General features: G+C 39.3%; 1 protein-coding gene across 3 annotated transcripts in view; it reads right to left on the bottom strand.

The window, feature by feature from the left end:
• Nucleotides 1-346: 346 nt before the first annotated feature.
• The window catches only part of GLRA2 (glycine receptor alpha 2), a 128,857-nt gene continuing 103,396 nt past the window's right edge, over nucleotides 347-25,807 (bottom strand). For all 3 annotated transcript variants that reach the window (XM_048933390.1, XM_048933389.1, XM_048933391.1), the window contains one exon: nucleotides 347-1,791. In XM_048933390.1, the coding sequence (XP_048789347.1) occupies nucleotides 1,513-1,791 (279 nt within the window). In that variant the 3' untranslated portion in view covers nucleotides 347-1,512. The remainder of the gene's footprint in view (nucleotides 1,792-25,807) is intronic.

Here is a 25,807-nt window from a genome sequence, read left to right on the forward strand (position 1 = left end):
TAAGAGGTACAGCTGGTGGAAGCTGCTCAGGTTGGACTCAGCCTTGCATGACTTGTGGAATATGTCACATTCTAGCTGCACTTTTGAGACGTTCGTTGACATCCTCCCAGGGACATCAGCATTTCTTTTACTGTAGGATTGATACAAAATTAGGCACAGTAGACCAGATCAGCAGAAGATTGCTTTTGATCATCTTGTTCTTGACAGAGCAGTGGAACAGTGGAAGAGCTGGGCCCTGGTGAGAACAGCTCTATTGCAAATGAAGAAAAGAGCATAGGAAATGATAGTAGCACATTTAGCTTTATTGGAATTGAACAAATACCTTTTATTTTTCTTAATAAACCCTTTTACAGCAAGTGTAAAATTTTAACGTTTGATTCATTTTATGTTACAGGTTGTCTTCTTCTGTGTAAGCAAAAATACCATCTTTTTTTTTTTTTTTTTAAGTTTTATTTTCTACTTTAAAACATGTAGCAAGGATTTGAATAATGCAGATCCGGCACCAAAAGGTAACAGGTTCTGAAAATCACAGTACAGTTTTAAAATTCTTAGGTTAATTATGATATTTAAAATGATAGCCACTTTGAGTAAAGATATAAATTAGAAGTCTGTAAACAAGTTGTGTTTACCTATAGAGCTATTGATCGCAGCTACAATGAGAGCAATAATAGAAACTCAATGCTAAACTGAGCTACACCTTTGAGGAACCAAGTTCTTACTACGTAGTGTGGTACAGGGTAGCACAATAGGTAAAATACAATTTGGCACCTCAAGTTGCATGTAAAATTAGCAGAAATAAAATGAAGTAAGTGCACTGTTTTCCAGCAAAAATAAACTGGGCAGTTTCACTGGTTTTGGAGTGTCAACTATCAAATAAATTACACAACACACAAGTTCAACCCCAAAATTACAATTCTAGTAAAGCAAGATAATATTAAAATGCACACCCACAAGGATAGTAAAGTATAAATCTGTTTGTTTTTGTTTTTCCTCTCCTTTGTCAGTAGAAATAATTTACCACCCACAAAAGGACTCCTTGGTGAAACCACTAACTACAGACATGGTCATGGAATGTAGCTCAGTAGACTTGTTTCAAATAGAAAGGCAACATTATCCTGAAAAAGTTTGGTCCTCTTATAACTCACTGCACTGTAGCCACCACAGTCTCTTGGTAGATGTTTTAGGAGTACTGTTTGTTTTCTGATTCTCTTTTGTTTCAAGCAATAATATCTTGGTGATAAAGTTGAGTAAAATTTGGCCCCTTTTACAGATGTCTGGTCAATGCTGAATCTGGCAGAAGAACACTGACAGTACATAAGGGGAACTCTTATTGACTGGTCTCAGGTATATTGTTTCATGCAATCACTTTTCCTTCTATAATTCTTTTCCTTTTTCATTTTCTCTTCAGAGTCCTGAGGGGAAAAAGAAACCCTTTATCCAAATAACAGAGACATTTCATTGTTTATTTACATGTGGTTCACTTTGGCTGACAAATCCTGGCACACCAGTTTCCTACTTCTTATGAATGTCCTCATGCCGTATAATTTTGTATGTAATCCAGTAAAAGATGTTGAAAATGAGGAAGGCGAGTGGGAATGCAGCACGGGATATTGTATCAATCCTTTTTGCACGGTCAACAAACTTCTTTTTGATGGAATCTGAATCCTTTGGTGGTGCTGGAGGTGGGTTTGGTGGAGTAGCCTTGACTGCTGCGCCGTCTTTGACTTGGAGACAGTGACCCATGCCATAGCCACTGAAATTGAATCGACTGTCACGAGCAACCTCATCTTCCTGGGAGAGAAAGAAGACAAATGAGAGACACAATCACCTGTCTGTCAAGCATGCCATACACTTGAGAAGTTGAGATGCACCCCTCCAAAGCACCTAAGTAAAACAGCTGATTAATACAAAATACAGGTTTAAAAGACAAGTAATTAAAGCTCAAGCAATAAGGCAAGGAAATAAGGAGACTGCCAATGTTTGTGAACCTGAGCTTTTCTCTGTGACCAAGCCAACCAAGTCGAATGAGTAGCCAGTTGTATCTCAGCCCCATGACTTCACAGATTCCTCATTTCCTTGGACTTGCTGCAGCAAGCAGACCTAGTTATGTTGGCAGCAGGGTGTCTGCTCTGGCAGTGTTGATTTGAATGGTCTGGGCATCCAGGGGCCAAAGCTCATGGAAGAGAATATCTTTGGCCAGTCTAACTGCAGTCTTGCACTTCTGTCCCAGATCTACAAAACAAGGATTGATCATATCATCCCCCATGCTCATAGGAATGCTCTGAGAATCAATACTTGGAAGGACACTGAATGCTTGGATTTAGAGGTAACAGGAAGTTAGGTGCAATACTGCAAGCTAACATAGAACCACCTTGCAGAACTCCTTTCTTTCTCTTGTCTAAATACGTAATAATTGGTTTTAGAAAGATGAGTATCTAGCACTTAACTTCATCATCATGACTGTATGATGAAAAGTCTGAGGCTGTTTATGCTGGTAAAATCTCACAGTCACATCTCCTGTCTGATAACACAGTAATATAAGAGTTAACAGCCACTTGAAGCCCTCCATAAAGGAAACAAAACCGGTTTTATTCTTTTTTATTTTGGCATCCGGCAGCATGCCCTAAACACTTTCTCCTTCACTGACAAATACTTCATTGTTGAATTTAAATGACCTCTTCTTGAGATCACAAGCAGCTCACTCACTTGGAATACTCCCTCATATTTCTCACTAACCCACAACCTTCTGATTGTAACAGAGAATAAGAGAGTGCAAGAAAAAAACATCAGAGCTGTAATATACTGAATAAAGAGCATGTTTGCTGAATTTGGGATAGGGATTCACAACAATTTACTCCAAACCAGGATGTAAATAATTGCTCCTTCATAGCAGCACTGCTTTCAATAATTTCACTTTTCTCTCTTCTTGTCTATAGCACTGGATTTAGCTATATCATCAGGTTTGCTCTCCGTACCTCAGAGCTAACATGCAAATGAGAATAACCAGAGGTGAGATCCAAAAATATCAAATGAGGATATTTTTCAATTCACTTTGAGGTGAATTGAGTGCTTATGGAAGGAGAATAAGCAATAAACAGTGCTTTTGAGACCTTGTCACTTCAGGCTGAAGACTATTCTACAGTTTACCCATGAACAGGTGCATTACGGTAAGGCTGTTTGAGCACCTATCCAGGATTCATATCTCTTTCATCTCCGAAGACCACCATCATTAAGAAAAAGAAGTTTAGACTTCTCTTATTTCAATTATATCTATATACAGTTTGCAGTTCCTCTGTGAAAAACCCCAAATTCTGCTTGTCTAGATGCTTATAAATATATAGACTATTCTAAAGATAAAGCCACTGATACCTAAGTTCTGGATAGATTTATGCAAGACTTCTCTTACATGATTCAACACCACCACAACGTCCTCCAAAAATACAGGGAGCTGCCTTCACTGCACTTTCCCTTTTTACTGAATTTGAAGGATAAAATGCACACCCAGGAGATGAAAGGTGATTAAAAAGATAACAGATTTTGAGCAGCTGTGTTACCATATGTACTTTATTCACCTTTTTTAAAGTTTAATTTCTGTTACTAGTGAGGGACCTATGGGGGGAAGTAAAATATACTGAACCTCATGCAGGATTTGGAAAGCCAGACTTCCACGCCTGCTGAACCACAGCTTTATTTTGAGGGGTTGAGCAGTTCATCTTCAATATTACAGCCCTATTTTTGAGCTTACATTATTGTAACCCTAGTGAGAAGCCATCTAAGATTAGGGAAAATTACCTTTAAATTGTATGCTACCAGTTCTTCAGCATAAAACCTTTAGTAGTAAAAAGCCATCTGTTTCCCAACAGTATTCAGAGCCCTACATTTCCTCCCAGCAGACGGTTGACTGTATCAGTTCTGCCTCTTAAAATCCAGAGGAAAGTTTCCCCATGCTACCTTTCTATTTAGGACTTTCATAGATGCCAATTTACATTGGATACAAGAGGTACAGTATTCTTCTGGGATATGAGGAGTGTGTGCTCAGCTGCTTTTTCTGCTTGAGCAGATTTCAATTTCCTTCTCCCTGATGAAAGTTTGAATCAGCTTGTACCTACTCTCCCAACATGCTGGTGTTTGCTGGTTGCAAAAAGTGTGCATATCAGTAGCTTTTATGTTTACCAGAAAAATTCATTACAAAGCCTAAATAACTAATGAAGGAAATAGTCCTGAGTTTCCACTCGGCTACTTTTTTCCAACAGAAAATTGGTACTAGTAGCACCTAGACTCCTCTTGAGCAGGGGGTTGGATGAGAAGATCTCCAGATGTCCCTTCCAACCTCAAACATGCTGTGATTCTGTGATTTATGTCCTTCTGTAAGCAAGTAAAACCACAGCCCTTACAAAGCACAGCTGGTGGCCCTCAGCTCCATCCCCATCTCATAGTTTTCAACAGTAGGGCCCTCCAGGTGTTGAAGTGGCTTTGCAGTCTGACACTTGTTAGCCCTCTAAGCATTGCTAGCATCTGCATTCTCACTGACAACGCCTGATACCATCAGGGCTCTCCCATCTGACCAGGCATAACCTGAAAGACCTCAATGTAGTGAGGAGGATATGTTTCCAGTACTATTGGAGTGAGATGTATGTTCTGTCGGTCCCCCAAGCCCTTGAACCTGCTCCACCCAAAACAAAGCAGGAAGGAATGAAAGACTTCCTCTCTGCTGCTCAAAGAAAGAGAGATGGAATAAACCCTAGCACTGGAACCTCAGGGTCCATGCTGCTTAAGGTTTTCTCACTCTGGTGTGGACAAAATGGGCAACTTTTCTCCAAAATATAACTTCTCCACTGAAACCTAGCACTACGTACTGTGGTCATTAGCCATGTGGTGATACCTCATGGCCCCAGGAACAATTAAATACCCAATGTGGTTTATTTTAGCAATACAAATATGGTTAAAGAGAGTATACTTAAAGCACTTTTTATTACTGCAAAGCTATAATGTGACATTTCCGAGTATCTTCCAATATTCTGTCATACATAAAACATTTTTGGGAGGAGTCGAGGAAATAGGATACCAAGCTTAGTTTCTTTGACAAAGAGAACCTTTTTTTTTTCCATGTTTTAGTGTGTGAGATGAAGAATTGACCTCAGGCGCTTTCCCTTAACAGCCTTCTTTTGCCTAGAGGCTTGGGGAACTACTGGGCATACTACCTCAGGTAACATGGATACAGAATCGCTCTTCATTCCCAAGATCATATTCAGTTTCCACAGTCTCAAATACCCCACTGTGTAGTCTCATCTGAAGACAGTCTTCTGTTTGTATTTTTCACTGGCTTAGTCACTGGTAAAAGTGCAAACTTCATTGCAAACATTTCTATCTTTGTTTTCATCAGTCGATACACATACAACATTCATTTTAAACAAAACAGGATCTTGCTTGCTTCAATTCTGGGTTATTTGTGTTTTTACAGATTTTGAAACTGAAATCAAAGAGTGGTTAGAAGCCACTGAAACCAGAGTGGCAGAATCCCAGCTATTAAATTGACTTACTTAATCCTTCTAAAGGAATGTGAAATAGTCTTGCATAATACATACCCACAACTCAATCTGCCCTTGATAAAGACCTGGGGAAAAGAGTCACAAGTTGGATGAAAAACAATAGATAAATAAATAGTAAAATGAAAAGGTTCTTTTACTATTTTTCTCTCAGATGTTCACATTCCTGAGTATATTATAATTATCTTCTGAAAAGCTAATAACATTTCCTGGGAATAGGGCAAATGCTTCCTACAAACACATTTTCAACACCACCTAGTTTCCGAAATAGGGTTATGTGTATTATCTTATGGTGTTATACTGAACATATTTAGATGTTGCCTTTAAACAATTTTCCTCAAGATAGAATTTTTTTTTCCCCAAATTGTTAATTTCCTTTTATAAATTTAATCGTTTTCATTTGCTCTGCAATGTGATGGCACTAGATTCTTTTGCCTTGGCTTTACAATTGACAACATCTAAATCTAGGGTTTGATAAGGTTTTCCTATTCATCTTCCATTTTTGTAAATCTTTAATTTCTACTCCATCATGACCGGAGTGTAATTCATACCATCAAATTCAGGCCAAAGCAATCAAGAATGGGAAAAAAACAGTTTAGACAATCAGCCAATTCCCTGCCTTGTATGCATCACTTTCTCTACAATGTTCTTTGTCCAGACCACTTTTAAATATTGTTAGCACTGACTCATTTTAACAATGAGGAAAATGAGAGAGAGGCTGGCTTCAAACAGTGTATTTAACTTTCTGATGTGATTTATTCTTTTAATTTTGCTACTCTTTTTGCAACATATGGTGGGCAAACAATTTAAATGACTATCTAGTTTAATCAAATTTCAAGGACTTAGAAGATTAATTTTAGGTATAGAAAGCATCAGGGAAAGTTTCCTTTTGGCATTCATAAGCACAAAGTTAGAAAACCACAATAAATTTAGACTTGAACACAAAATGGAATCAACAGAAATCAGACAGCAAGATAACTTTGGAGAATTTGTTCCTAGATAATCTTTATGATTTTCTAACACCTCTCATCTCTCAGCACCTTACAAAATTTATAGGATGGTTTTGCAAAGACAGTCTTGCTTACATGAATTCAGCTCTCAGGACTCAGTGAGCATGTGGAGGAAAATAGTTCAACTGAGAAGCATGGCTGGGTTTTCAAATCCTTGTTGGTTCCCACATAAGACTCTAACAAAACTAAGTTGTCAGGAGACAAGAAGGAAGGTCCTTTCATGGATTAACCATTAAAAAGCAATAACAGAGTCTGGAAGTAAAAGATCAGTTTTATAACTGAGGAATTTTCTGGAGAGGTTCTCCTAAGCATCTGCACTAGAGCTGGGAATATGGAAGAGATTTTAAAATAATCTGAGGAAAAGGTCCCCAAGTAAAGGTGGCTGGAAAAAAAAGGCTATTCAGAATGGACAAATATCAACCAAACAGAAAGATATCTAATACTTAGTGACTATGTAACAAAATTGTAGTAGATAAAGTGCAAGCTAAAGTGCATTGCAAAAAACCCTTTTAGACATAGACAGTAATATGCTCAGAAAATTGGTTCCTTCTCGGGTGATTACTGTGGGAATTACCACAGAGGTGAATGAAAACATCAGTCCACTGCTAAGTGGAAGTCAGATAACAAGCAAACAAATCAGAAAATCTTTGCCACTTCATCCACCCATGTTGCGGCCAGTCTTTAAAAATGAGGAGCATTTCTGGTCATCCAAAAAAAGGAAAGACATGACAGAATTAGACAAAGTGCCAGGAGGAGCAGCAATAATGATAAAAGACTTTTTATGCATGAGGAGATGCAAAGTAGTTGAGGTCTCTTCAGCACAGAAAAACTGTGCTTTAGAGATGGAGGATAATCACAGAAGTCATAAAATCACTGTGAAAATTAATAAATGGAGAGAAAATGAATAGGTAAATGTATTTCTTTTATTTTCTTTCTTTCTCTCCTGTGCAGGAAATAGGAATACAATGACACAATGAAGGAGAAAGGGAGAATTTATTTTTCAGAGGAAACGGTCTTTCATTTACCTGCATAAATCAATGTGTGAAATGTTTCAGGGGATGAAAACAGGACAATGGCAAAGATTCACTAATTATAGGCTAACGTGTGGATATTGAATATATAACCTTAGTTCATGCAAAAGTACATCCTCAATTGCTTATTTTCAGAAGATAGAAAAGACCTTCTGGATTTTGTATGGAGCTTTGAAATACAACTTTTCTAAACATCCATGCCTGGCCACTTCCGGAAGAGAAGCCACTCATTTTCACCCTGTATAACATGGCTTAGAATTCAGATCTTCCATCTCTTAGTAACATACTGGGAGCTGGAGATAGTGTTGAAATGTCCCGCATTTCCACTAATTTGTAGTACTTTGAGTGTCATTTTTCTTCTCTTCACATGGTTGTGCCTTCAGGCTAACTCTTGCTGATGTAGAGATGACATTCCCATAGCAAATCTATGTGCTGCAGTTCTTCAGAGGGTATGGTGGGAAATAAGGATGGAGCAAGTTCTGCTGGCATTTGGTAGTAAAGCTGTCATCGACAGATTTCTCTGGTTTGTTCCTTCCTTAAAACTGCATGATCTCAGTTCACCTATGCCAATGCTGTTTCCTCTCCTCCAGACAACAGAGAAGCAGAAAGTGATGTAAAACTGTCACTTTCTCACCTCAATCCTGCCCAAAGTACAGATCAAACAGAGCCCAAAATTTGCCCTAAGAACACTTTTTTCCTAAATATTCATCTATGTGTTTCATCAAAAACATAAATGGTCTACAGTGATGTTGCCCCATCAGCATTCTGTGCCATAATGGTGGCTATCACAGTGGCAGCCCTTTTTCTCTCTCTTAATACCTATTTTTCCTGTTCAGCGAGGTTTCTTTTTTCTCTCATTTGGACACTTGTGCCTTATAAAATCTAAGTAAAATAGGCATTTCATAGTAATTGGCATCATTTTAATTAATGGAAGAGAAATTGGTCATTGTCTTCAGTAAAGGTTTCCAATTGACAAATTTAGGTTTGTTTTAGAAAACTGTGCCTAATCATACCTCGTATCTCCAATAAAGAGCAGAAGAATCTATGAAGCATGACTGATTTACTTACTCTTTCTGTAAGAACAGCAAGTGAACTGTTGTTAATAGAATAATGAAATGGTAGTTAATGTGGCTTTGCCCTGAACATTATCCAGCTGAAAGAGTAACATAACTTAAACATGCTGCGGAGCAAAAATATTTTCCTGCCTTGGAATATCTGTAAGTGGTATTTAAGTTTTTCAAGAAATTCTTTAATAATTGAGATTATTCAGTCAGTAAGGATGATAAGTTTATTATTAAAAAAAAAAAAAAGATTTTCCTTCTTTTTTGGTAAAGCAAGACTTGTTTCTCTCAATTGTGTAAATGAAGTTAATATAAATTTCTTATTCAACTTCATGTTTTATATATAATATGATTAATATTTTAATTGTGAGGAAGGGAGGGAGAATTAGAGGAACTGCTGTTTCGCAAAGCATCATAGATGTTGCGATAGAGAATTATAGCTCCTAAATAAGAGCAGAGGTATTCCTAACAGAAAAACTGTGCCTCGGTTTCCCTGATTTTTAAATGGCAGTGTACAGACTCAGTGCTTTGTGTTGTACAACCTGCATATTAAATCCTCTGAGGACAGTGGCATTTGAAGGCTGCTTTAAGTTAGCTCTCCTGCCAGTCCCCTTCTAACGACAGCAAAGGCTGACCGGTTCAGCAGTGGGAATGTCACATCAGTCTGTTTTACATCAGACAAATGCATAGTAATGACCTAGATTTTAGGATAATCTGCTTTGACCAGAAGGCTGGTGGATACAGGGCAACCAGTTTGTCACCCTGTCAATGAGCAAGGCTGAGTAAACTGCAAAGCCAGAGCTCAAATGTGAGGCTACTCTGACATTTTACCCAGCTGTGAGACAGCCCCATCAAAGCACAGGAGGGAGGGCAGTAGGGAGCTGTGGGTGGGGGAAAGCACGAGGAGTGTTGGATGGGAAGCGGGGAGAAAAGAAGCACCGAGCAGCCATTGCTTTTCCTACCACAGCACACAGGAGAGCTGAGTTGACATCCCCCAGCTGTGGGCTGGGGGTACCTGAGTGCCTGCTTCCCCAGGAGTTTCCCCTGAGGCTTTCCTGGTGCTTTTCTCCAAGCAGATTTAAATTTTCTGGGGGGAAGATGATGGTTTCTATTACACTTCTGGGAAATTTCTCACTGCTGACTGCCTCAGCTGAAATACTTTTAAAATTACTTTTTTTAGAGCACCCCTGTGCCCTGACCTCAGCATCTCAGTGTGTTATTTATTGAACAGCTGAGATTAAGAAAGAAAAAGGAAAAAATAAACAAATGTATATCTGTGTACAAGGCCTAGAAATGACTCTTAAGTGATCTGATTTATGCAGGTTGCCCTCCAGAACAAAATGGAGCACTAGTGACTTCTTCAGGCTTTGGTTTCAATTCCCCCAGCTCCCCAGTTTTTGCAGGCAGGCAAACAGCCAGCCTGCAGCAGGGACAGCGTGCTCCACCCTTCCTGCCTGGGTTGGTGTTAGAGACAAAGTACTGCTGCCTGTGCCCATGACTGAGGGTTAGCAGCAGCATCTCACTTGGCGTATGCTTAGAGTGGGAAGCACCTGCAGAAATGTGCGGAGGAAAGGGGAGGAGAGGCTCTTTCTGCAGCCCTGCATGAGGTGGATAAGAGTAACAGGAAGGAAAAAAGTAAAAGGTAAAGGAAATAGAAAGGGAAAGGGAAGAGGAAAGATGGGGAAAGATGGGGAAAGACAAGAAAAGAGGCCTTCTTTCTCTTTCTGTGGATGCATTCTTTCCTATGAGCCCTTTGCGACCAGCACAAGCCTCAGCAAACACTTGGAGGGATTGCTAGTGCTTTCTCAGACAGATTTCTTGCATTTAATTTATGCAAATACCACACAAAACAAATTAAATATTGCAAATTATATTAATAATTTAAATTCTGTAGCTAAAATTAGTTAGGAATATCTGCATCATCTTGAAATGTTCACATGCAAATTTTATAAGTTTTGTTATTTTTTTTTCGCTGAGAAGACAAACCAACTGATAAATCAATGCCTTCCTTTCCTGGTTATCAGTTCTTAGCATAGGCTCCTAATAATAAATGTTTTTGGGGTGGGTTTTCTTTTCTTATCTTCCATTACACAAATTATCCATCCTGGATTTGCATATAATTTTGTTCTTGTTAGCCAAGATTGCAATCTGCATTTCTCTAGCTGTTTTCACATAGCTCAGAAGCGTGACTGGGTTAAACAAAGCACTTGCCAGCTACCTGCACTCCAGACTTTGTTACTGAAATTAAATTGCTGCGTCTTAGAAACATCTTGACTGTTTGAATATATTAGAAATTTGCTTCACAAATCCACTTTCATAGTTTCATTTTGATTTTCCTCTTCAAGGGTTATTCTACAAAGGTCTGATATTATTTATTTATTCACAGCAAAAAAACCATTCATCATGAGGTAAAAATCAATGGCATTCAATACTGTAACAACTTGATAGTCCAATCTTTACACAGATGGTTTATTTTTTCCTCATCTGGTTAGTAATAAATCCCCAAATCCTACAAGGCCATTGGAAATATTCATCCAACAGAAGGGAAATAAGATTTCATTTAAAATGAGGTAGGTAGTTTTTCTTCTGCTGTATTAAGCACAGAATTACATATATATGCACACATTTTATTGGTATGAGTACATATAAATGCATGTGTGCATTCTACTTAATTTAGTACTCTAATGCCTTTTGCATTGGCTAAAGGAATCTATTAGTAAGAAATGCACATAGCTAAGGTTGATATTTTCCAGCTTAAAGTTAGGAGCTCTCACCAGAGCATTTCTCAAGCTACAGCCTCCATTTTGCAAACTTTTCTACTAGCTTCCCCTTCAAATGTGACTGTGGTCCTCAGAAGCAAAGATACAGGATACACAACCAAGGGTCATTAAACCTTCCCAATTCTCTGCCATGAACAGGCTCACTGGTGGGATGCTGGCACCTCTCCAGAAAGACCATCTGCCCAGACCGGTAGCTAAGCAATAGATTGCCTAGTTGTGGACTTTTATTGCTTGGCAAAACTGATTAAAAGATAAGCTAAAATAGTAGATATATAACAGTATATAAAAGGTGATGGCAGATGAAATGTGGCAGAATTACTATAGTCTGAGGAAAAGGTATCCTTGGGAGAGGATCTCAGTTGTTCATCTGAACTCAAGTCTTGCTCAAGATGACTAAGAAACATGCATGAAGTGCCCCATTAATTTAACTAGAAGAAAGAATACAACAATAACATCACTTTTCAAAGACAAAGAAACAAACGGAATCACTAAAACCTGTTATTTCAGCAGCCTTCCCCAGATGTGTATATTGCATGCTTCATCTTCTATGTGTTCTGAGCAATAAATTCTAAATCAGTGTTTCCAATGCCTATCTTTGGGTGTACTGAAGAGGTCGGGACTCACTTTAAGAGACTATGGCCACTTGATATCAAGATGCTACTTTCAATATCAGCTTCAAGGGCTAACACCTGGGGGAGGAAGGGTTTTGCACAGAAAATGTGCCCCTTAGTCAGAGCACAAAGCGATGCAGGAGACCCCGCAGACAAAGGCAACACAGGTTTCTACCTCACTGGACCTCCAGCAGGCTTGTGAATACCAGGTAGGAATGCTCTGCCAGGATCAAGCAACATGGTGGCTCATTCTCAACGAGTGAACATCAACCTGACTTGTTTGTCCTCTGAACTGAAAACATGGCTGGTGTCTTAAAACCTCTAGTGAGAAATACAAACAAATCAATTAAGGAAATTATTTTTATAGCCAATCTCAGGTTGTCTCCTTCCTCCTACAGCTGTCAGTTCTCTGTGATTCCTTTTCCACTTTTTTCTACTGTAAATTTTGAATCATTAATTCCTGGTTCTGCTCCTGCCTAGTTTCTCTCTGATGCTTTCATCCTTGCTGATTTCCAAACATGTGACCTCCACCTTCTACTTGCAACATTCGGTTCCTTCCTCAACCCCTGTCTGCTCTGGCCTCTGCAGAGCTTTCTGGGCTCTACAAATAAATTCTCTTCCTTGAGAGAAAAGACAAATCATTAAAATAGAGCTCAACCTTGCCAACACCACTTCTGACCTGAGAGGTTTTATTCGACCTTTTAAGAACAATCAGGAAATGGTTTACTTTTTAAAAATAGCTTACTTCCCCCTATATATATATATATACACAGAGCTTCTAATTGCTCAGAGAGATTCCAGTACCACAAAGTATTTTGTAATGTATCACTATGCATTTATCCTCCTGTTCACGATGCACAAGCTGTGATACCAGTGTGGAAACCTGGAAATCACTGAGCAAGTTGTCACAAGGAGCTTTCTGTGCCTTTGTTCTGTATGTCTAGGGCTTGCAACAGGAATCAAATGGAGGCTTCAGAAAATGAATATAATAATTTCAGCAAAATCCAAAAGTGAGATTTTCCTTTCATTCTTGGTTTAATGTTCAGCAAAGAGAGTTATCATTTGTGCATTCTACATGTTGTTCCAGCCTACAGAAAAATCAATAACGAGGAAAAGTGTTCATATAGCAATAGATTAGAGATTTGGCATGCTCTAGAGTACTCCAATGACAAGTCCAATCACAGCAGTACAATCTGCTTCTCCTTATATGTGCTAAATTTATAGCACTGTGCTAATTTCTAAATCAATTTACACACCACCTACAGGAAAAAATACTCAACAGAAAAGTAATATTTGGACTTCGTGATTTATCTTTAGCAAACAGTTCATACTTGTAAATCTCCAATTACTCTCCACTCTCTTTTTAGAGAAAATAGTTTAGAAATCATTAACACTGATTATGTTCTTTTTTTAAAAAAAACAAAAGAATATCTCTGATAAAAAGTGTCCTGCGATTCAGGTGTTATTTCCCTGAATTATTGTTCATTCATGTCTGACTAGAATTTTGAGAATATATGACAGACTGAAAGGTGGTCAGACTTCCATCTGGAGTCTGGACACCAGGACAATAGAAGAACACTGTTTTTCAGCTGTATTACAAATAATATATTAAAATGAACCTCTCCTGTGGAGAGGAAATTTTGCTATACAAGAAAGTTTAACTGTGCCTTCTCTTCAGCTGTCATTCAATTTATCTTTATAGAAAATACCACCTTCTCTTACAACATCATAAACACACCTACAATACATGTTCTCCCCATAATTTGGAAAGGAAAGAAAATATAGAACAAGACCATGGCCTATAGAACAAGACCAAGCCTGCACAACACCGGAAACATCCTTCTCCTCAAACTTGGCTACTGACACACTGAAGCATGGGAAGACAGAAAGCTGAGCCATGCATGCTCTGTTCAATGGCTATTGGGGGTCTCTACAAGTCTTCATCAGCATTGTGGTAGGATAGTTTACTGAAGATCCAGGAGCTTGCTCATATGTAGTGTCACTGCATGACATCATTATGAATGATATCATCAGATGAAGGGCTGAGTTACCCCTCTCTGGATTTGAGGGAAGAAAATATTTCAAAGAATGAGACTACTGAAGCACCTCCTGAGGGGAAATCTGTGTAGAGGATATTCTAAATGTGTTTGCTGCATTTAAATAGATGGTTTCAGCTTGCCAGTCTTGGAATGGCTCCTAAAATAAACATCAGTATAAAAAATAAGGCTATTTGTTTTGGATGATTAAGAGAATCTGACTCATGTATCTGGGGTGTGGTAATTACAATCACATCTTCATTTTAATTTACAGGCAAAGAAATAAACGAGGCTTCATTACTGTTTGTGCTGCTGGTACAATGTATTTGGGATAATAATCTATGGTATTAGTAAATTGACTCACTGGACTGCCCTTGATCACGTTCCATTTTCTGTTTAGTGGGGCCCTCTCGAACAGCTATATATAACCAGGAATTAAAAAAGGAGAGACAGCTTTCTCTTAGATCATTACAAGATGATGTTGTGTTCAGTTTTCCTCTTGCTTCAAAGGTTGCAAATGATGTGATCTTTCCACCATCACAGATAATATATAGCTGCTGTTTGGCTTGTCACCTCCTCATGCAGAAATCCAATACTCCCCTCTTGTCACATATTCATCTCAGACGCATGTTCTATTGCAGAGCCCCAAATTAAACACTTACTGTATGCCTTCCTGCCAGTTTTCAAGTCTTGGCTTGTGTGGTTCTTCTCTGTCAAAACCCGTTAGCAATCCACATGAGCACTTGCAGTAAATATACAATCTCCTGATTGTAATTAAAATTCTGCATGCTTTTCTATTCAATAAAGGAAACTGTTGTGCATCTTAATCCATAGCTCTGCTCTTCTGCCACAGTTTTTAAATGTCTGATCACTGAACTAATTGCACAGGCAGGTTGTTTTGAGACTGTATCACACATCTATTAGTTTTATATATCTCAAAATAAGTATTGGGCTAATTTTGGCTCTACATGAGTGTGTTGAAAAATTGTTTTCTCAGTCCAGGCAGATCTTAAAATTAGGACTGACCTCTACAAGGGCTGGAGGATGAAGGGCAGTTCTCTGGAATAGGAAAAGATGAGAGCAGAGGCTCAGAGAGCAGACAGCTCAGCAGGAGATCAGCACACGTTACAACATATAAACTTGTGTAGCTGTATTTCAGCAGCACATCTGCAGCTGTGCTATTGATGAGGAAAGGGGAAGCGCAGAGCCTTGGGGACAGAAAGAACCTATTGTTATTCCTGTCCAGAAGGGTAAATAATTGTTCAGAGTCTTTTTTACTGACCTTTGTTCCAGGAGAGCTTGTGAGTCAAGGAGAATTACAGGGTGTAAATCAGAAATACTCACTTACAGGTCAGCACATTCACCAAGAGATATAATTCAGCTCACAGTCTCCCCGAGGAACAATCCCTCACAAATCTCTTTTAAACTCCTGCCTGATGTATCAGGCACATTACAGAAGGAACTATTTAAAAGCGCTGATTAATATTTTCAGCCACTGTAAATCTCCCAGCATCCTGCCTGGTTCTGCCTGTGCCAGCTGGTCCTCGAGAACCCCCACTGGGAAACCTTGGAGGCCCTGGGGACCTTGGGGATGTGGTTGTTTCTGGGAGATTTTGGAGAGCTGGGAGGGACTGTGGTGTCTCTCTGGAATTACGTTGTCTCCCCAGGGGACCTTGGGGTCCCAGTACAACAACCCCAGGCGACGCTACAGGCTTGGGGCGGTGTGGCTGGAGGACTGTGTAGAGGAAATGGACCTGGGGGATGGACCTGGATTGATGCTCAGCTGAACATGAGCCGACAGTGTGCCCAGGTGGCCAAGAAGGCCAATGGCATCCTGGCTTGCATCAGAAACAGCGTTGCAAGCAGGAGCAGAGAGGTGATTGTTCCCCTATATTCAGCACTAGTGAGGCCGCACCTTGAGTACTGTGTCCAGTTTTGGGCCCCTCACTGCAAGAAAGATATTGAGGCCCTGGAACGTGTTCAAAGGAGGGCAACAAAGCTGGTGAGGGGTCTGGAACACAGGCCATATGAGGAGAGGCTGAAGGAGCTGGGAATGTTCAGCCTGGAGAAGAGGAGGCTCAGGGGAGACCTTATTGCTCTCTATAACTTCCTGAAGGGAGGTTGTAGTGAGCTGGGGGTCGGCTTCTTCTCTCATGTCATTAGTGATAGGACCAGGGGGAATGGTTTCAAGCTACGGCAGGGGAGATTCAGGCTGGACATGAGGAAGTATTACTTTTCAGGAAAGGTGGTCAGGCACTGGAATAGACTGCCCAGGGAGGTGGTGGAATGACCGACCCTGGGGGTGTTCAAGGAAAGGCTGGATGTTGTGTTGAGGGACATGGTTTAGTGGGAGCTATTGGGAATAGGTGAACGGTTGGACTGGGTGATCTTTTAGGTCTTTTCCAACCTTGGTGATTCTATGATTCTATGATTCTCTTGCTCCTGTCCTCTACCATCCTCCAATTCTGTGTGTGTAGTTAAACAATAAGTGGAATCAATAACTGGCCAGCCCACACAACCATCTCTACATTGTAATGCTTTAAACATGCAAAGAGGCTAAAGTCTAAGCCTCTTTACTTCATATGTTACTGGCAGAAGAGATCCCTGAGTTCATACAAATCTGGTGCCAGTTCCTAAGAGATCTTGACTTTCATGTGGAAGACAAGAAGGGAGAACTTGTGGGGAAGGAAAGGCCAACCTTCACACTGCAACATGTCCTGCCAATCAGTCAGGAGTGACCCACCTTGAGATTACAGGTGTCTATCTTAGGCAAAGACAGCCCAGAGCTTGCACAAGAGGCAAGGAACGCTACACCCCAAAAATGTTCTTTCTACTTTCACTCTGATGGATAGTACCTCTCCTACAGGTGAGCTAGTTCATGTTTTATAGCTGAAGGAGATATTTGACAGACTCATGAGAGTTGGGTTAGGCAGCAAAGAACACACAGCTGTGACAGGGGAAAAGTGAGACTGAGAGCACTGGCTGAGATGCCATGTGCAGTAAAGTCATCTGTTAGCAGCACATGGTGTGGGAAAAATATTTGAGAAATAACAACTGTTAGCATCAAATCCAGCAATGAAAATATCATGTCATGCTACAAGTCAGATATTCAACTGCAGCTATACAAATACCCACAGGATAACTCAGCATAAAAAAGGGGGAAGAAGTAACTGAAGAGAGAAGGGTGAGAAATCATTGGTCCACACTTGTCAGTAAAAAAAAATTCCAACAGGTTATTTCTGCAACAAGATAACGCAATATAAGCCACAAGGGAAAATGAACAAAGATCAAAAAGCTAATAAGAGACAGACAACACAAGCAACCCCAACCCCCAGTATCTGGAAGTAATAAAAGAACCACAGCATCTTAAATGAGCTCTCTGTATTTTGGGAAATACATCCTTTGTACAAACTTGGGGAAAAAAAGAGTATTTACAGTTAGAAAGCAAGACATCATTTTTTATGCCTGCAAAAAAATACCCTCCTTGGAATTTGTATTATTCTCTCTCACACTCCTACATGGTTCCTATGAAAACGTACATTAATATCTCACAATGTGAGTATCCAGCACAGGTAACAGTAAGGGCAGAATAATAAAAGACCAGCTCATTAGTGACAAATACAGAACTGACTCTGCTACAGCTCATGATAGACAAATCTAGGACATCTCTAAAATAAGGAGCAAAATGACAGTGCTCAAAAACATAAAAAAAAAAAAAAAGAATTATAACAACTAGCTAATTGATTTGTTTTTCTGTAGGATCTGAAGCCAACTTAAAAGATAAAGACATGGTACAACAGACGTGACTTAGTGTTTCATGATATATATTTTTTAATTATGGGAGCATACAATTCTGTTTTCCCCATTGCATTTTCTTCCATCCTTGAATGGACTAAGGACCACTAATAGCTCACCAACCACCATCTGAGAAAAGTGGAATGGTGAGATGAGCCACGGCTTACGCTGAATTCCTCAAGTATGCTAAAATTGTTCCTGCTCTTGTTTGTATTGTTTTATGAACACAAATATATCAGAGCAAGGAAGAAAATGCAAATACAGAATATGCCTCATATAATTAGTGCTTCTCCTTTTTCTTTTGGCTCCGTTCTCTTACAGGCAAACCAAACCAAACTCTGCATTATTTTGTTAATTACAAATACTAACTGTATCCTCTAAATATGCATTGCAATTTGCAAAACCATTAGTAATCCTATTGCCTTTCATCTAATATGTAGCTTTGGTTATTCTTACTTCTTCATTAGCCTCAAAAAAGTTATTTCTCCAGTGCCAGTGCCCTTTTCAGTCCACACAATCCTGGCTGTTCCAATGGCCACACGTACTTCTAGTTGCACAAAAGCTGAGGAGCTAATACTAACAACTCATAGCAAGTTTACGAAAAGTGTTTTAATAATTGATAAATCATCACAATTGAACTGATTGCTCTATCCATAAATAGTAAAGGCTACTCATCACAAAAATACCTCCTCTGGCTTAGAAAGACTTTGAGTTGTAAAGTCCTAGGGCCCAAGAAGAAGTACTGAGGGCATGTCCTCCTTCCGCATTGACCTCAGGGCCTTCTCCTTCAGCAGCAATCACAGAAAGCACCCTGCATTAGACAGAGCATGTCCTAACATAAGATGCCTTTCTGTGGTTATCTTGTGGATCTTGCCACAGTGAAGAGAAGCAGCTGTTTGCTAAATAGCTCCCTCATCTGTTATAAAGATCTATTATTTCTACCCTTACTCAGAAAACAGATTTTTTTTATAACATTGTAAGAGGCTTGACTATTGCCAAGTTGATAGGGTAAGCTGAAAACAAGTGCTACAATGAAGAACACATTGACTAGGCTGAAAAGCTGAAAAGCAGATTTGAAAACTGGGTTGGGTGAGCAACTAAGCTAACTTTGGTAGGCCAGGGCTGAGAAGAAACAAAACAAACAAACAAAAGCAATCCGTAAGCTATGATACTTTTGAAGAAAGTAAGTAACAGAGAAAAAAAATAAGAATCAACAAATACATGTTAGTTTTGTGTGGGAAATCATTACTAGTAATGCTGGTGAGGCTCCCTGGATAGAGTGAGACGCATGTTAATAGGCTTAGAGATAGAACTAAAATGAATAAACTCAGGCAACCTGAAGCCCAGGCATGACAGGACATACCAGCATATGAGAGCCTGGGGAAAACTGGCAATTACAAGGTAGACAGGCACAAATGAGATCCAGTGACCTGTGCAGGAATTACAATGAAAGGGAGAATAATATCTAAAGTATGTTATGCCACCTCTGCTTTTTCCCTTTAGACACAAGCACTTACATATACAAATGCCTGTGGAAGGACCTGTCTGCTAGAGTATTATCGGACTTTATGGTCTAATAAAAAAGCAGCAGTTGAATAGCTGCCTAATTTGCCGCTGTCTCTCTGTAAAAGATAGGACAAGAACTTGCAAAACTTGAAGAAAGGCAATTTTATTCTGCGAAAGCCTCAGGAGGGCTACAGAAAATACTGATGCAGTTTGTGTGGAATACTTATTCATTGTTAGCACCTTCATTGCATATGCAATTAGACACATGGTAGCACACATTTACAACCTAATTAATGTAATTAGGTACAAAACAGTTAAAAAAAATAGTATTAGACCTCAATAATATTGGACCTGAAGACCATGAATGAGGCCATACTTTAGTTTTTTTCAGTCAAATCTACTGTACAGCTTTTGTCTGTGATAAAGAAAGCTAGCGTAATTTAACAGAAGGTAGCTAAATGTAGGTCTTGGAGAGTTTGTGCTAGAGAGTGTCAGGGCTATCTCAATGCAGCTACTGATGTGAGGCTGAAGAGGAAACACACAACTTGCTTTCCTGAATGAAGTTTAAGAGCTCACAGTTGTGCAACTCAGATAATCCCTAATGAACACAGTTTGTGATCTCCACTCTTAATTAGCTATTCATTTGACAGATGAAGATTACAGAGCACCCAAAGGCAAGTCTCTGTAACCAGCCAGCCTGGGAAGGCTGAACAGAAAACAAACAAGCCAGTTGTAGGCAGAGAACTTCCATGTGACTAGCAGAAGGGATCACTTCAGAAAACTTTACAGACAGCAAGGTGAAGAGAGTGAGGTGAAATCGAAGACTTCCCGCCTCCTTGGATTTGTGTGATGATATCATAGAGAATTTAAAACCTTGGCACAGTGGCAGAATAGCTACATTTAAGCAAGTGAATTGTATATGTGTACATACAAATGCAGACATGGTGTTTGTGTGTTTTCAAAATTATACATACAGGATAGAATTTTAATGATTCAAAGAGCTATGCAACCCCTCAAATAAAAGTTCCAGGCTTGATGCAGAAATTCAAAGCTACAATTCTGGACTTCTGTTGGTCCACATGTTTAGGTAATCACAGCAGCCTTTCCTGACCTTTCCAATCTGTTAATCTAAGAGCTAAAAACATTCTGGCATTCAGTATGCCAGATAAACAAAGCCAAACACTGGAAAACCAAGCTTACCAATAAGAACACCAAGAACACCAGCAGTCTTTCTTGGCATTAATCTTGAAAGTAAAGAAGTGTTGGGTGGGCACAACAAGGGCTGTGCCATCTCTGAAATGTCATGAGAACATCCCAGTAGCAGAGAATGAATGGGTAAATTCTTAGTGATCTTTGGCAGGACTTGGTAAGGAGTTTTCAAATGCTTCAAATGCTTCTGGTTTGAAATGGATGAGGATTTTGGGCAGACAGCAAGCACTCAGACTATTTGTACCTTCCACTGTATCTCTTCCTAGACCCTTCCTCGAGCAGTAGCAAAAAAAGTTTCATTTCCTACCACCCTCTCCTAGCTGGACAGTTACTTCTTTTCTGCAAGATGAGAGATTAGTGTTACTGAAAAGACGATAAAAAACAAACAACAAAAAGCCATTTGTGAGAAGTACCCAAATACAGATCACCATGTTTACGCTAAACATAATTTATCTCTAGCAGTGGGTCAAATGAAATTAATATCTCTGATCATTACATCAAACTAAAAATGCCAGTAACTGTCCCTGAGCAATCAGTTTGCTATAAGTAATGATTATTACCTTTAAAAAGGAATTACAGTCTAGTTTAAAAAGAAAAAAAAAAAAAAAAGTGTGAGAGAAAGAGATAAATAATGTACTTCAACACTTTTCTAGAAGTACTATAAAAACTGGATTTTACTGGAACCCATTAAGATTTTCAGACCTTGAAACAGCATGAGGTTTCAACAGTCTATTTAATACAATTTGGTTTTGCACAATGTCATTTGGACAACATCATTACAGAATGCTTCACAATTAATTACATTCAAATAGCAGCTTCTATCCCCAGTGGAGAACAGGATTAATTGGGTCAAATGTAAATATGTGTTTCATGGATCCTACTGAACACTTGCCCATCTCACCAATTTACCATGTAATTTGATGCAACTGGTGTGTTATGCTCTGGAGATGCACAGAGCAAGCACGGTTGCAAGTTAGATTGGAAATACACTGATACATCAGTGTTGATATTCTTAGCCAATATTATGTTTGGCTGTAAAAGTATGACCATTTCATTCTCTTGCAGAAACACTAATCTGTATTTATTCATGTTGAAATTCTTTTCTGTTGAAGTTAAAGCTTAGGATGGAATTCAGAACTGATATAAAGTATTGTGATCAGCAAGGGATCAGAAGTTGTTCCCCTCCCTGATATCTTTACCTTCCCCTCGGAAAGAAAACTAACCATACCTTCACTGACAAACCCTGAGATTAGAGCCTTGTTTGGTCTGGATTCTGGGCAGGAAAAGACTAAATATAAGCTACCCATGTGGGATGAACAAATTAGCCAACATGGGACAAAATTTGAACCCCTGTTGGCAAACCTCTTTTCATGACCAAAACCTTGGGACTATGATGTTTTTTTATTGGTCTATGTCTCAGGAAGGGACAATTTAAGTATACTCCTTCAGTCTTTTTCAGTTTTGATCATCAAATGTTTTTTCAACATTTTTTTCACAGAATTTTTCATGAAATAAGGCAGCCCAGAACATACGCAATGAAAGAATCACTGTATCTATAATAATCCAGAAAACAGAAGTTTGTGCTTACGTCAGATAGCTTTTGAAAAAAACACATCTTGTTGCTTTAAAGCATCAAAAATAAGAACACTGATTCCTGTCTCTTTTTTTAGCTTCCTCTGCCCTATTTTCTGTTTGCACTCTCCCCTAGGTATAATAAAAAATGAGACATTTGCACCCAGCCGGGGAGTACCTTTCATGAGCTGGAAAACTGCAGAGTTCATTTCTGGCATATTTCCTGCTGTTTTTGAGTAACTATCAGGACAAACTCACTCCAGTGAATTGCAAACTTCAGTCCCCAAGGCTTGTCAGTTCCAACCTGATCTTTTCAGCCACTGCATGCTGAGTAGGTACAAGAGAGGACTTGGAGCTTCTAAAGCAAGAGTAACACTACTGAGCAAACAATAAAACTATCAGGTACACCTTCAGGCTTCTCTAGTCTTATCAGTCCCAGGTGGCACAGCATACAGCTATTTCATAGTTCCAAATCTGAAATCTTGAGACTATTATTCTGCAGCTCCTTTAAACTTGGTTCTCTGACCCTTATGTCCTATTCATATCCTAATATGAAGGAATCATGTACTTTCAGGCTGGTCAGCGTGAGTCTTTATGGTGCATAATGTCCTGGCTGCTGTTTTTTGGAGCAGCACCTGGTCCCTCCAGTATGATTATCTTTCCCTTTCTTCCAAAGGATACTCTGTGTTGCCCCATTCTGATCATTTCAGTAGATACTAAGATTCATCATTTTGCAATCTTACCAACTCCCCATTGGTTCTCCGCTTACCTGGTGCCCACTACTTATAGTCTGCCTTTAATTATAGAATGTTTAATGCATCCAATATCTGAGACCTAATAGGGTCTCTGAGTTCTCTCCTTGAAAGTATGGCTGTCCTTTTCTTCCTCTATGTCTTAGTTTCAAGTGAAAAAAAAACAAAACAAACAACAAAACACAGTTCATCATCATATATCATCTGAAGCTATATTACCATTAATCACAAATACTTGTTCTTTGTGAGTTTTCCTAGCTTCCCTCCTCCTACACAAGAGAAACTTGAATTCCACTTTTCACAAACTTATAAACTTCACAAACTTATAAACATTCCCTTACAATCAAACAAACAAACTAGTTCTCTATTCCACTTTGCCTCTTTGTCTGCATTTGTTTTTTACTGGAAAATCTCCATTTCCAGTAAGCTTAGTCTGTACTGCTGATTACACAGCGGATTCCACCCCCAAGGCTGAACACCTTCTTTCCCTACAGATTACTCTTCATTTTAGGACTCACTGTGAGTCTTGGCTCGTGCCCAGAGCTAGTCTAAAGATTTCTATCAAGGTGTTCTTCTAGTTCAAAATGATGCTTTTGTTTAAATATTTGAAATCCCTACGGCAATTCCATTCAATAAATAATGAAGATACTTAGACCTATGTTAACTAGGGTCATTACTAGCCTATTCATGCTCACAGTACAAAGGCAAACAAGGACATTCAGATGAAGCTGCAAGGTGACACAGCAACACGTTGAAATGTATTGTGCCTATTATTTAACTGGTTCTGTGCAGTTGTACAGACTACTTCTTCAAGCTAAATTATCATTTTGGTTTCTTTACCTTCTGCTGGATTTTTTTTCTATGCATTTACATGAAAGTGCTAGTGTAATTGCCCTGGAGAAAGGAAAGTAACTGCAATATCTTGAGGGTGTTTATCTACAGCAAAAACTACCTGCTCTTTAATCTGCTAAGTAAGCAAGATGTCAGAGAGAGTGGAAGCCATTCAGGCTTGGATTCCTATTTTTCACAATGAAGCTTGTGTGTTAGAGCTTGCTCTGTGTGCACCAAAAATAGCTCAGCAAGAAGGGCTTTCCTTGAGCACTTCCATTATTCACATGATGCGGCATCTTACATAACGCACACCCTGCACGTTATCCCACCGAGTGCTGTACACACAGATGCTAGCGGACAAAAATTTCCATTGGGGACAGTAGTACCAAGTGTTTTAAAGGCAAAGGCAGGCTGTGATTTTTTTAGCTGACAGGTCTGGAAAATAAAAAATAGTCTGGGTTTCTGACAGTGGGATTTCGGTGCGACTAAAATGACAGCCTTTGAAAATCACAATTGTACAATATGTATTTCTCCTCCCTTTCAAAGACGGAAATATTTCATCACCTAGATGTGGCAGCATTTTTTTGGTGGCTACCTGCCTGCCCATGGGCAGGCTCTGTCCAGAGATCAGCAGTTCTCTTGACCATTTGGCCAGGTACCTCCTCCTTCGCTTAGCAGAGTTATCTTTTGCCATTGTAATCACTAAGTCTCAGTCCCAGCTCTGTCATTTGCAAACACCATTTGTGCCTCCCTCTGCTAATCTGCATGCATCTGAGCCCCCCTGATTGCAGCACTGTTATTTGTATTGCTCCATGTTCCCTACACATGAGATTAAATTCTGTCACAGCCTCCAGCTGCACAATTTTTTTTTGTTCAAGCTGCCAAGTATTGCTTTTAACACTAACATTTCCAAACTTAACCCCCACTCTTGGTCATAGTGTAATTCAGGAAGTCATATTTGAGACACTGGTATAAATACTCGTGGACTGTGACTCATTTTGACTACTGATCATGTAACATAATAATTACTGTTTTCCAAAAGAGATGATAGAGGCTGTGTAAATAGAGCTCTGCTTCACTAGAAACCCATCATTTTGAAAAATAACCAAATCTTCTGTGATTATTACAAATAATATTTTAAAAAGAAGTTGTTTTTCTTCAGATGATCTGGCACTAAGCAAATTTAGACTTCAATATAGTGCAACTGTATTACATCCTCCATTCCACCAGACTCATGGCTTTTGCAGGCTGTACTCTCCCTACACAAAAAGTAATATCATATTGTACAGCAAATAAACAACCATTTATTTCAGCAGTGAGATATGGCTACTGTTGAGTGCATTTCATTGTGAGCAGGAAGACTACACAGATCTTTAGGATGAGCACTGAATATTTCCTCCAGCAGAAACGGTGTGGAGAATGCAGATAGGCTGAAGGGCTGAGGATACAGTTTCATTCCTTATGGAAAGTGGCAACAGGTCCTGAGCTGGACAACAGTTCAGTTGTTTCTAACACAGGGATGGGTCAATTGTTCAGCTGTAATTACAAGTTTTGGACAGTCAGCAGTACAACCTAAACTTTCCTGGAGAAGCATTAACCTTCCTGACTTCTGATAGTCTCAGATTTCTTGTGCTTTCATACAATGCTGAGGAGGTCACACCACTATGAGGAACACAACACAGCAGTAACAATAATGAAAGCAGGGATGAAGGCTTACAAAACTGAGAACAGTTTTGAGGATCAATCTGCTTAATTCAGGAATCTTGACCTGGCATGTCTTGGTGTCTATTTCTTCAAACTAGCTCTGAATAATGCAGTGTAAGTACTAAACCACCTCCCTTTTCTTCTGTGTCTTCTTGACTGTGCCAGTCATTCACCTTTTTTGTGACTTTTAGGTTTGCATTCTCCATAAGCCCTTAGCTTAGTAAGCAATAACTCAGGGAGCCACAAACCCTGCTTGGGAGGTGTCCTGTGGGACCACAGGATGTATTCCTTTCTGCAGATAAATGTCCTTCTCTTGAGCAGGAAACTACCAAGCTTCATCTATGACAACACTGCTCCAGGAAT

The sequence above is a fragment of the Lagopus muta genome, chromosome 1 (assembly GCF_023343835.1).
Source record: "Lagopus muta isolate bLagMut1 chromosome 1, bLagMut1 primary, whole genome shotgun sequence".
NCBI lineage: Eukaryota > Metazoa > Chordata > Aves > Galliformes > Phasianidae > Lagopus > Lagopus muta.